Source organism: Condylura cristata, unplaced genomic scaffold, assembly GCF_000260355.1.
Source record: "Condylura cristata isolate star-nosed mole 26May11 unplaced genomic scaffold, ConCri1.0 scaffold00007, whole genome shotgun sequence".
In the NCBI taxonomy this organism is placed as follows: Eukaryota; Metazoa; Chordata; class Mammalia; order Eulipotyphla; family Talpidae; genus Condylura; species Condylura cristata.
In genome coordinates, this window is record NW_004567108.1 from 35,638,473 (window position 1) to 35,651,350 (window position 12,878).

The 12,878-nt window shown below is 34.6% G+C and overlaps 1 protein-coding gene across 1 annotated transcript in view; it reads right to left on the reverse strand.

Moving 5' to 3' along the window:
- Positions 1-2,845: 2,845 nt before the first annotated feature.
- AGGF1 (angiogenic factor with G patch and FHA domains 1) overlaps positions 2,846-12,878 on the reverse strand; it is a 29,772-nt gene continuing 19,739 nt past the window's right edge. Inside the window, exons 11-14 of the mRNA XM_004678195.2 lie at positions 11,825-11,907; positions 8,641-8,768; positions 6,354-6,453; positions 2,846-5,159 (exon numbers count right to left, since the gene is read on the reverse strand). Coding sequence (XP_004678252.1) covers positions 4,959-5,159; positions 6,354-6,453; positions 8,641-8,768; positions 11,825-11,907 — 512 coding nt within the window. The 3' untranslated portion in view covers positions 2,846-4,958. The remainder of the gene's footprint in view (positions 5,160-6,353; positions 6,454-8,640; positions 8,769-11,824; positions 11,908-12,878) is intronic.

Genomic DNA, 12,878 nt, shown 5'->3' on the forward strand with positions numbered 1-12,878 from the left:
AAGTATGAATTGTAAACCAGATCTGGGTGGACCTATTCTGGTAATGACATAAAAAGTGGACTTACCCCACCCCAACACACACACACACACACACACACACGTGCATCCTATGACAGTATCATGGGTGAACTTAACAATGAATCTTAAGCTCATTTTTTTAAAACTGTAGGACATAACTTATTAGTGGATTCAGTCACTGGAATCAGTGATTTGGGAAACAAAAATAAAAGTGTATTACAAGAACTAATAATAGCTAAATGTTGAGCTATAAAACCTATTATATCTACTGAGTTATGATACAAACTATTTCTTATTGTAGTTCACAGACAAAAAGTTTTGAAAGCCATTGCTTTGAAGGATCTCTGTTCTCAGTGCCTTCCACATTTCATGAGTCATATCAAATTCTCCATATCAAACCTCTTGCAGTGAAAACCCATTTTGCTTTTCACTTTCATGCCTCTAAGGATCAGGCATGGTGCTAGGCATGTAATCATGAGAAAAACCAAGGTCACAACACTTCAGAATCTATACAGACAGGTATTGTACCAATCTCACTAACAAATATATAACTATGAACCAACATAAGCAGTCTGAATAAAAAAGATACAATTTGCAAGATTATATCAAAGCAATTGGTCCAAGGAAATAGCCTAGAAGAACTAGCACAGAACTAAAGAATGTCAGAATTAACTATGTAAAAGGGCCGAGGAAGAGCATTCCACGCACAACAGAATGCCTGTGGCCCTGAGCTGAGAGAAAGCATGGCCTCTTTGAGGGACTGGAAACAGGCCAGCGTGCTATATAGCCCGGAAAGCAAACAGGAGACAGGTACAAGATGGGACTGGAAAAGCTAGCAGTGGTTCAATCCGGCAGTGACAGTAGACCAGGATTTTGTTTTCTCTCCTCAGAGTCACAGAAAGCTATGAAAAGGATTTAAACAGATGATGAAATAGGAGCTGTGAAGGCAGTGTGTGGTGTCAAAGACAGGCCAGAGGCAGGAAGGAATGACTGTGAGCAAACCAGTTAGGAGACTAATAGATACAGTCCCAATGAGTGGCACAGTGAATTCATTTACGGTATTTAAAATCAGAGAAAGGGTGGTGGAGAGGGAATGGAGGACTTCTAGGTTTCTAGCTGGTACAACTGGATAAATGGTGCTGCTGGCTGAGCCAACTGGAAGACACAATTGGGTTTAGTTTTGGAAATGTTGCATTTAGGGTGCCTTTGACTTGGATATGTATCCTGGCTAAGACAACCTGGAAGTCATGGGTAACAGGTAATAAGTGAAACTGGGATAAGAATGAGAAAAAGGCCTGAGAATAAGGCCTGAAGGCCTCACCAATTCTTGATGCTACATTTCTATGTCTTACAGTTGTGTGTGAATACACACAGTTAACACAATTATTCCTACTTTAAAGTTCAAATCCAGAAATAATAAAAAGTGAGTCTACTCATTCCTTGGGTAATTACAACACACTTTCCCACAATCTACTTTTCAAAATCAGCAATATAGTGAGACTATTTTTCTGTATCCAGGTATAGACAGTTCTACCTTATTCCGCTGAATAACTACAAAGCCCTGCATTGTAGGACTGCATCACAATTCCATAAACTACCAGTCCCCACAGACAGTTGAACGATCTGGCAAGCAGTTACTTGTCTATTTAATATCCACCATCTACCTTCTGCCTTGCTCACTGAACCCTGCTTTTATTCCAACATGTTCAGTCCCAGGTAATGGTTTTATGATTGGCTTAAGCCAGCTGAGACTATCCTGTTGCCCATCTTTTCACTTCCCTTGCAGCTGTGTGGTCATGTTATTGGGTTCTAACTAATAACCCTAAAGAGACATCTGCTGTGAGGGTTTTTGAGTTAGCTTTTGTTTTCCTGACAAAAGTAGGTAGCACTAAAGTAATACTCTTTCCCCTCTCCTCCTGTTTTGGACATGAATATGATGATTGGAATTCAAAAAAGTCATTTTGCAACTATAAAGCTGTAAGCCAATACTAAGAATAGTTAAACAAAAAGAAAGTCTGGCCCTAATATACATAGAGAAGACACAATTTAAACACTGGCTCATTTTAAAGAATCCAAATATATTCCTACTTAGGAGCCTGAAAAAGTGAAAATGAAATATTTGGATCAAAAATTGGGTATAGAGATATAGAGTAATAAGAAGCACACTTAAAACAAGATGACAGGGAAATTATTTTTCAGTATTCATGAGAATACCTTTAGGTGTTGGCTCCAGAAAAATTTTCTGGCTCCCTGCCAAGCACAGACCTCTGTTCTGTAATTGATAAATGGCTTTTGTACACAATCTCTAACACCTCTTGCTTTCTCAATTTGAGATTTCTATCTTCTTGCCTCATCGTTGAAAATATGCCAAAAATGAGATTATCTTTTATCTGAAAACTTAAGAAGATGTGTCATTTGGGTGAGCTAAATACAAACAAAATAAAAAGGGAGGCTCTCCCGGGTGGATCAACAAATTAAAGCACAGTACTATGAAACTATATGCAGCCACTGCAGCACGAGCTTGACTACCAGCCAGGGAGGTGACCCACATGGCGCGGCAGACCTCTCCTGACCCGCCCTCTGCTCCCCTCAGCAGTGTGCTTCATCAATCTGCTTGTCCTGCTCCCCACCTTGTCTCTAGTGAATCCTCTCACTGCCCCCTGTACGTCTGGCCCATGCCCCAGTTCTGTATGCATAAATAAATCTTTTTTCTTTTTTAAAAAAAAAGGAAGCATAAGCAGTGTAACTTAAAATCAGAATGAAAATTATTCTCTTTTTGAGAATAAGTGTTTTGTAGCTATTTAATTCTAGGAAACAATTTCTAGTATTTCACATTCTGAGGTTAATAGTTTCTTATGTTCTCAATTTTACCAGCTTCTCATGTTCTAGCAAAATATAAGATGTTAGATTTCTTGAAATTCAGCAACTTGTAGTTCACTTAAACACATGAAAACTTAATACATTTAAACTGTGTGAGAAAACTGTAATTTGAAATATTAGACACAAAACAGTTTTATGTATAGTCCAAATTGCACATAATTATACCTGTGCTTCTAAACAAATAGAATCTCACATGTGTATTACATTTTTACAGTTTACAAAATGTTTTTTATATACATTTCCTCATTTTTAACACAGATATGTGAAAGTCTTATTTCACAGATGGAAATAGACCCAGACATTATTCAATGTTTGAACCATTATATAATATGGCCCTGAGACTTTAGATCTGCAAAGGGTTTTAATAATGTAAATATCACACATATTTTAGTTCTATCACCATTTTCACGTCTCTATTTCCTTAACAAAACAGAAATGAGAAAAGTTTCCCATAATCTAATAACAGAACTGGAAATATTATATAGTCATTTACTAATCCAATGAATCTTATTTACCCAGAAACCAAGTTCACTTTAGGGGTCCTATATTGTTACCTATGTTCAAGGCACCAGTATCAAAACAACATTTAAGAGAATAATCTATTCTAAAGGAAATGATGCAGGATACGCCTGCTGCCTCCAAGCTCAATGCTTACCTATGTGTAGACTCCAAAGGACCAAGAAAGATACATAAAACACTTTGCCTAGATTTGGAGTCATAAGGTTTGATTGCCCCAGGTTAATCTTACAGGGACTTGGAACTCATTGGGTTGTAGGTAATACATTTATTTCCCCCACCCCCAAGTACCTTGTACCATTTAGATTAGAAATTCCAATTAGGTAGCCTTCTTTCTGAATTCTCTTTCCTACCGTATAATTTTTTTTTAGAATTTTCCTTTCCTTGTTTCTAAATCTTAAAGACATTTCTTTATAGTAGATGGGGGACCCATAGCTTATATTCACTGCCAAAAGGGGGCCAGTTTCAGCATTAATTTCCTAGCAAAAAGATGACAGAAAAGAAAAGTTGAACAGAGAATGGTGATAACTGGCAAAGCAGTGACACCTGCATTTAGAAAGCTGCACTGCAGCTCTCCTATTCTGAGGTTATCCTTTTGTTCTTAGCCAATTTAAAGGGGAAAATTCTGACTGGTCCTGAGTTCAAAGCAGACCATTATGTTTGTATCATTGGTTCAATGAGTCACTCTATTTGATGATATAATACTTTTATTGCATTTGAGGTCATTTTCAATAAATATCGAGTTTGAGGCCTTGGCTAGGTAATCCTTTTGCACTAGAAACCAGTTTTTCTGGCACAACTCCATTGCCAGCAATGGGATTTATCAAAACTACAAATGTCAACACGTTGAATATTTCAATACTGTATTCAATTGTTCATATCTAAATATTTCAGCTATGAAACAAACCAAATGTAAACGCTTAGTATATAGTATAAATCAACATATTCTTCACAGAAGAAAATCATGAAAGACTAATTTCTACATGTCACCTGTTCATTAGTTCTTCAGTAAAGTTACTTAGGTAATCTTCAGGACAGTAAAATTTATGCACCTCTAACCATGTTTTTTCAACATTTTTTGATCTAGTTCTAAAGGGCATAAATAAGGATGCACATAGTTTGAATTGTTCTTACAACTTTCGATGTTCCATTTGTTGTGCATCTTACAATAATGAATATATGGAGACAAGGACAAATGTACATTTACATCATTCGTAGTTACATGAATTTTGCTTATATGGCTAGTTGCTTATATGGGTCTTATAAATAACAAGATAAAATAAAGTTTGATAAGCTTGTCCGTGCCCTATGAACTTTAGTCCACTCATGGCATGACTTGATATAGTCATTGTTTATTAGTTTTTAAAAATAGCTTTTAAAAGCTACAAACCATACTTTATTACACATTTCTGAATCATGAAGGGGTAAAGTGTGACACAGATCTCTTGTGCCAGTGACTTTCTGAGTAAAGTTCTGTAATAAAATAAGAGTCTCCAAACTCTTAATAAAAAAAAAAAAAAAAAAAAAAAGAGCTTAAATGTTTTTCACTCTACTGTCCCTTTTACCCAAGGCACAGTCCCTGGTACATCTTTTTGAGGTTTAGTTTCTGGAAAGTTTTCAGCAAACCTCTCTCGTGCTTTTTCCCAGTTCTTTTTGCTCTTGTTTTGGAGAAGGTGAATATCTTCAATTGAAGATGGTTTGCCTGTCCCCAAGCCTGCATGTGTTCTCCGAAGCTGAAGTTGGATCTGTTACCAAAAGTTGAGCAGAGGACTTACTGTAGAGTCTAAACACACTGAAATCTGCTGTGTCAAGATTATGTTTCCAGTTTCTGTTACCCATAAACTGGAATTCTTTGATTTTAAAAAAGAATAGTGTAAGCCTAACAAATACATACAGGAATATATATATGCAACATTGAAACTTAAACTTAGTTTTTTATACCTTTGTCTGTCAATAAGAACTCTGATGCCAGAGAAAATAAGATTGCACTTTAAACAGCAATCACCAAATTTCATTAAGATAGAAAGAATCTATCATTCCACCCTAAATAGAATTAAAGGAAAAGAGGTATTTAAACCAACTTTTTTTAGTCTCACTTGAGTGAGTGAACAGGTAGGTTAAACTATTAATTATAAAAAAGAGTTTTTTGACCTTATTTTTGCTAATAGGAGGGTAGAACTTTCCGTTATTTTAATAACCATTAAAAGCTATTAGTTACTGCGTGCCCAATATATGTCAGGCACAATGCTAGGAATTTTAGCTTTACAAGATCTCTGAAAAGCAATTTTCATTAGCCTCATTTTTACGTAAGAAAACCGAAGTTTATACTTGCCCTATCTCACATGTCTAGTAAGTGATAACAGCACATTCTAACTACAAAAACTATGTCCTTTCCATTCTATCTCAATGAAAATAAGAAAGTTTACATTAAATTCACATGGACTTGGCATTATGTATTTAGATACAAAGAAATTATCAAGGAAATTCTTCAGCCATGTTATTTTGTAAGATTTTTGTAAAAGATGATCTGAATTTCCACTGAACCATGCTACTAGAAAAACTTCTGTATAAATTTAGATATTATTTTATTGCTGGTAACAGGGTCTGCTACTTGAACCTGATCCCAGTTAATAATCTGCCTATCTGTAAACGCTAATTGATACCACAATGTTTACTGCCTGACATAAGAAAGTTACTAAAAACAACCAAAAGACACAGAACTTTTGACTCAAAAAATAGCACTATCCTATTATGTTTATACACATAAACATTCTCTTTCTCTCCTCTTCCTCTAGTAATGTGAATCACAAATGGAGTAATCAAGTCTACTTTTGTTTGCTACTTGATTCCGAGTATTGAAAGGCAATGCCTAGCATACATTAGGTTCACAGTCAGTATCTTCTGTAGGGATATGGAATAAAAGAAATCACAAATCTTACCGGAGTTTTCATTCCTCCACCATCCTTTCCTAGGCCCTCTCCTTTTTTCCAACCCATTTTCTCCAACATCTTCCGACCTTTGTTGCTATCAGTAATTTCACTTTAAAGAAAATTTAGATAAGAGCTGATTTTTAAAGACCATTTAAGACATATACACACATATATTGTAAATTAATGAATTAAGAAAAAGTAATGTAACTATTCTGCAAAACTTTTGACATTACCTAATGAAGCTGAGGATATGCAAATTCCACAACCACATAACACTAGTTTAAAAAAAATCAGGTACATGGGACAGCAAAAAAGACATATGAGCTCTTTTAATAAATCTGACACTCATAAATAGTAAAACAACCTAGAAGCCCATCAGTGATAAAAAGAACAATTTATAATGATAAACTGTAACAGTAATAAGAGAATATTATATAGCAATGAATAAAAAATATATACCAAACAAAATGTTATAGAATATAAAATAAATACTGAATTATTCCTTTTCAACTATTCCTTAAAATTTTAAATTGATGAGATCAATCAGTTGCTACTGGAAGTCAGGTGAGTAATAACCTTTGGTGAAGACTGAAGAGTAGTAACTAGGAGGAGGTATTAGGGAGCTAAGCTTAAGGGGTTACTGATTATTTTCTACTTTTTTACCACAAATTTGTATTTGGCTATGTTTAAGTTTCATATTATTGATACTGACATTAATAATTGTGTACTTCTCTGTACTACTGTAAATCTCTCACTGACTACGTTTTGTTCTATGATTTTATATTCTGCTTATTTAAGGGAATTTTAATTTTGTTCTATAATTTTCTCAGTTCTACAAAACATTTTTTAGATATAATTGACATATAGGCGTTCCACCTGTATGTGACATACAGCAAAATTGAGTTTTCATAATATATGATTTATTTATTTATGCATACATAAACTGTGGTATAGGCCAGAGGTGCAAGTGAGGTGGGGGAGAGGGGTGAGAAGATTCACCAGAGACTGTAAGGGAACAAGCAGATCTACTGAAATACACTGCTGAGGGGAGCAGCGTGTGAATCAGGAGAGGTCTGCTGAGCCATGTGGGTCAACTCCCAGGCCAGTGATCAAATTCATGCTACAGTGGCTGCAGAAACTTCATAGTGCTGTACTTTAACCCACTGTGCCACCAGAGAGGCACCTTGTTTTTTGTATATATATTTAAATATTAAATCAGCTCTTCAATTAAAAACCCACAAGGACATCCCTGATGGTGTAGGGGTCAAAGTCTCAGCATTATCAAGCTATCACCAGTCACCACTACATAAGTTCTATTCCTGGTCAGGGAGCTAACCAACATGGCACAGCAAACCTTCCCTGTCTCACCTGATGCTCCCTTCAAGCAGTGTATTTCAGTAGATCCCTTTGTTCTGCTCCTCACTCTGTCTTTGGTCAACACTCTCACCCACTGCAGTTCTTGTCTGCATAAATTAAAGACCTCAATTCTCAGCTCTTGCATAAATTAAACCTCAGTTTTTGTCTGCATAAATTTTTTAAATTCTTAAAAAAAAAAATCAATGTCATACCAATAAGAAACATGACATTTTAATTTGTCTTTAACTCCAATACAATATTCATATTCATACTCTCCAGCAATTATTTAAAAAATATTAAACTTTCATAAATATTTGTAATGTTGCCTAACATATTTACCATATAATACCATGTTATATACTGAATATCTAATATGTACTATACCTGACTCCATTAATTTTAAGAAGCACCTTTATTTGATGTGACATTATGCAAAAACTGCTACCATATTATCTTTTAAAAAGTTATAGGTACACAGTATGTCTTACAATAAGTAAAATATATTTAAATCAAAAATTGGTTATTAGTTATCAGCTTCATACAAAAGATTTAAACTTTAATTAAATGCAGAATTTATATTCCAAGAAAAAATAATGTAGCTAATAGATTAAGTGCAGAAATACTAGTCCATAACAATTTTTACTAGCCTAGGCTTTCAGAGAGTTATTGATAGTACACAAAAGTATGCTCACTCGGTTGGTAACTAAATGTTAGCCAGGCATATATATGTGTTTAAGTATGTATACTTACATATATATTTAGCAATATTCTAAGGAGTCGGATTCTACTGAAAGGAAAGTATAAAGAGAAGTAATGCTTCTTTATCTGAATCACTCTTTTCAAGGAGACCTATTAGAATATGTAGCCCTATAAGTCAAATTACTCTATGAATGTGATTATGTATAAAAAATGTTTTAAACAATTAAAATTTAATACTTACGAATGAACAGATGCTGGAGCATCATCTCTTTGGAAAATTCCTTCACTTCCAATCTGCTCCCTACGTTTTCCAGCTCTATCTTTATATTTTGGATTCTTCAGAGCCTTTTCATCTTCATAGTCTGTATTCTTTATAAACATGAAATATTCATTGAGGAAAACAAAGCTGATAAATAAAAATGTAATGTCTATATATTTGCCTTACTTAGCAAATATGGTTCAATTTGATCTCTATTAAACAATGAACTAAAACAAGTCATGAGAAATTAAGACAACTATATTATTGAATATGCTAATTTAATTCTAGCCACTTATAAATGTTGATATTATTTCACATTGTACTACAACACAAATATTATAAAAAACATAAATCACATATAAATTATAAAAGGTAATCATAAGATAGTATGGTAAAAATATTTTTGAACTTAATGCTGTATGTTCACATTCTCAAATGAACTATAAGTATTGAAAGAAATATGAGAACCACTGGGATTGGAAGAAAATTTTTACTCCTTTTCTCAGATCATAGAACCTAAAATACTTTCACACTGTTCCTTAGAAGTGAAAAATGTAGAAAATCTTCATAAGAATGAATAAAAAGCAAACACTGTTTTACCCTGGCAATAAGAAAAATTTTGGCATCAATACATCTCCATATATCTATGATTAATCAGTCACTCAACAAGTATTTACTGTGTTAAGTTCTACACTGGATGATAGAATACAAAGAAATGTGTAAGGGCAGACACACATAATCTTTAGCATGTTACAGCATGACTGCTTCAACAATAAAAGTATACACAAGATGTGGCAGTTGCAGAGAGAAGTAGTAGTCAACTCAGCGTGGGTCTTCAGAGAAGGCTTCTCTTCCCCTTTGTTAGTACTTGCTGATCTTTATTTAAAAAGTACGACATTCATCCACAGAGATGCTAGGAACTGCTAGAGCAATTCAAGGAAAGTACCACAGATGTTTTTACTTAATTTTGCTTTTAAACAGAGAAGAAAAATAAAGAGCCACCAACCCAAAAGGTTTTCACCCCAGAAAATGATACAGAATTGAAAATATTAAGAAAAATATTTTTATTCCCTCCTTTTCTATATTATTTTCCTCTCAAACTACACCGTTTCCCCCCCCATTATGATTGCTCTCAATACAACAAAAAATAAACTTTCACATAAAAAATGTTATTTCATAGCATCTTTACACATCCTCATGAACTGTAAAAAGCACCAAATACAATTTAAATACAGATTCTACATCTAGCTTTAGTAGCCAACTGATCCTTTATCTAAGGAGTTATTACCTATCTAATCAATTTATAGAATTAAATGGTAACATTAATGGCAATAGTGAGGTTTAATCAATACACAATAAGTTGTACAAAGTATGAAATGAGATACCTCTGAGATCTATTAAATGGCATGAAACCACCATGACAGGATAATAAACATATCGTTCTTTGTCATCCATCTCTGCAGACCTTCTGTGAACACCCTTCCTCTCCTGTGTACAGGCAACCACTGATTTCTGTAATATGTTTGCTTTACTAGAATTTTATATAAGCAGAAATATACAGTATGTACTCTTTTGTACTGCTTCTTTTATTCAGAATGATGATTTTGAAATTCATCCATACTGTAGCCTGTATCAATAGCTACATTTTATATGGCTAAACAGTACTTGACTATATGGATAGATCATAGTTTGCTTATCCATTCATGACAGACATGATTTATTTACAGTTTTTGACTATTAAGGGGAAAAACTTGCTATGAACACCTATTTACTAGTCTTTGCATAACATATGCCTTTAAATTTCAAATGAATACCTTGGAGTAGCATGGATGAATCATGTGGTCTTGTATTTACTTTAAAGAGTTAAGCAAGCACATTTTATATTTAAAAGAGCAGTATCTCAGAGTTCCACTACTCTTGAGGCTCACAACACTTGAAATAGTCTTTTGATTGGCTTTAATTCATAATTCTCTGTAACTAGTGAACATCTTTTCATGTGTTTATCATCTGTACATCTGCTTTGGTGAAGTGTCTATTCAAATCTTTTCCTCACTTTTAAACTGAACTGCTTTATTACTGAGTGTTGAGTTTTTATTTTCCAGATATTAGTTAGTATGAATTTATCAGATATGTGATTTGTGAATATTTTTCCTAGTCTATAACTTACCATTTCATTTTCTTAACAGCGTCTTTGGAAGAACAAAAGTTTTGGAGGAAGCACAACAATTTTTTTCTATGGATTGTGTTTTTTGGTGTTAGACAGCTAAAGATGATCTTCATATAACTTTCTTTTTAAAGGTTTGCTTCCAGAAGTTTTAAACTTTTAAGGATTTACGCTGAATATAAGATTCATTTTGAATTCCTTCTTACATATGGTATAAGTTGTGCAGCAAAGTTCATTTTTGGTTGTTTTTGCATGTGGCCATCCAACTGTTTCAGCATCGTTTGCTGAAAAAGCCCATTTGCCCCTCCCTGGTGGTACAACTGCTTAAAGCACAGCACTATGAAGCTACTTCAGCCACTGCATGAGTTCGATCCCCAGCCAGGGAAGTGCTCCACATGATGCACAGACCTCTCGTGACCTGCCCGCTGCTCCCCTCAGCAATGTACTGTCGATCTGCCTGTTCTGCTCCCTACTCTGTCTCTGGTGAATCTATCACCGCCCCTGCACCTCTGGCCTGTACCCCAGTTCTGAATGCATAAATAAATAAATCTTTAAAAGGAAAAAAAGGAAAAGCCCATCTTTTCTCCAGCAAACTGTATTTACACCCTTTGTTGAAAATAATACACATACACTTACACACACACATACACTTACTCACCCTCACACACGGATATAACAAGTTACATTTGAATTCATTATTCTATCAATTTACTTATTTATCTTCGTGGATTGTCTCAATTACTGTAGTTTACAAGTTTTCCAGTCAGGCAGCATTAATCCTCTATGTTCTTCAATAGTATCATTTAAATGCAAGTTTTGAAAAACAGAAATGGCTATTCAGAGGTAGGGCATTACCATTTCTCTATTCCAACCTCAATAATTAAGGTAAAAAGTAACAAAGTTATATATGTAACTAAATCAATCTAAATAGTTCTCTTAAAGGCATTTTTAATGAAAATGTATGTACTGTTTAACACAAGTAACAATATTTAACATCCTTACCTGCAAACCATATTTCACTCGTATTTTCTTTAGTTCTTTTCTTCTTTCCAATTCTTTTTCCTCCTTACTCAGTGTTGGACCAACTAAAAGAAAAAGTGATTATAATTCAAAAAACAAACCCACACAATAGATACCTCAAAAAAATTGTGTGCAGCCATTACAGAAAGTAATCTGAATTTACCTAAAAAAAAATTAGAAACAGTATCCATATGGCCCACTCTTCTCACTCTTGGGCATCAATCCAAGTAACATGAAATAGCAACCTGAAAAAACTACATGCTCTATAATGTTTATTACAACACCATTATAACAGCTGGGAAATAGAAGCAACCTAAATGCCCTTAAAAAGAAGACTGGATTAAGGTATAGTGTATCCACAATGTGGAATACTATTCAGTCATAAGGAAACATGAAATGCTTCTATTTACAGCAAAACCAAAGGGGTTCAAGGAAATTACAGGTAGTAAAGCAAGTCAAAATAACAAAGACAAATGCTGAATTTTTACACAGCACATTACAAAAAACTAGCAGACACTAATAAACAAAGCAAAGTTTGAGGTAAAGAATAAGAGGAGAGGGGGAAAAAGTTAAAGAATTCAATGAATGGTGGTGGGTAAAAATAAACTATATAAAAGCTAAAATTAAATTTTTTAAGGTTTATTTATTGATGCATACATAACTGGGATACACGCCAGAAATGCAGGTGGTGAGAGGATTCACCAGAGACAGAATGGGAAGCAAAATAGGCAGACTGATGAAATACACTGCTGAGGGGTGCAGCAGACAGGAGAGGTCTGCTTCTCCATTAAGGTCACCTCCCTGGCCAAGGATCAAACTTGTGCTGAAGCGGCTGCGGCTAGCTTCATAATGCTACACTCTAACCCGTTGGAACACCAGGGAGGGCCCAGAAAAGCAAAAATTTTATACTTCAATTTAATAACATAAAAACTAATAGTAGGCCGGGCCCTCCCTGGTGGCGCAGCGGGTTAAAGCACAGCACTAAGAAGCTTAAGCCAATTCCTCATGAGTTTGATCCCCGCCTGCCCCAGAGGAG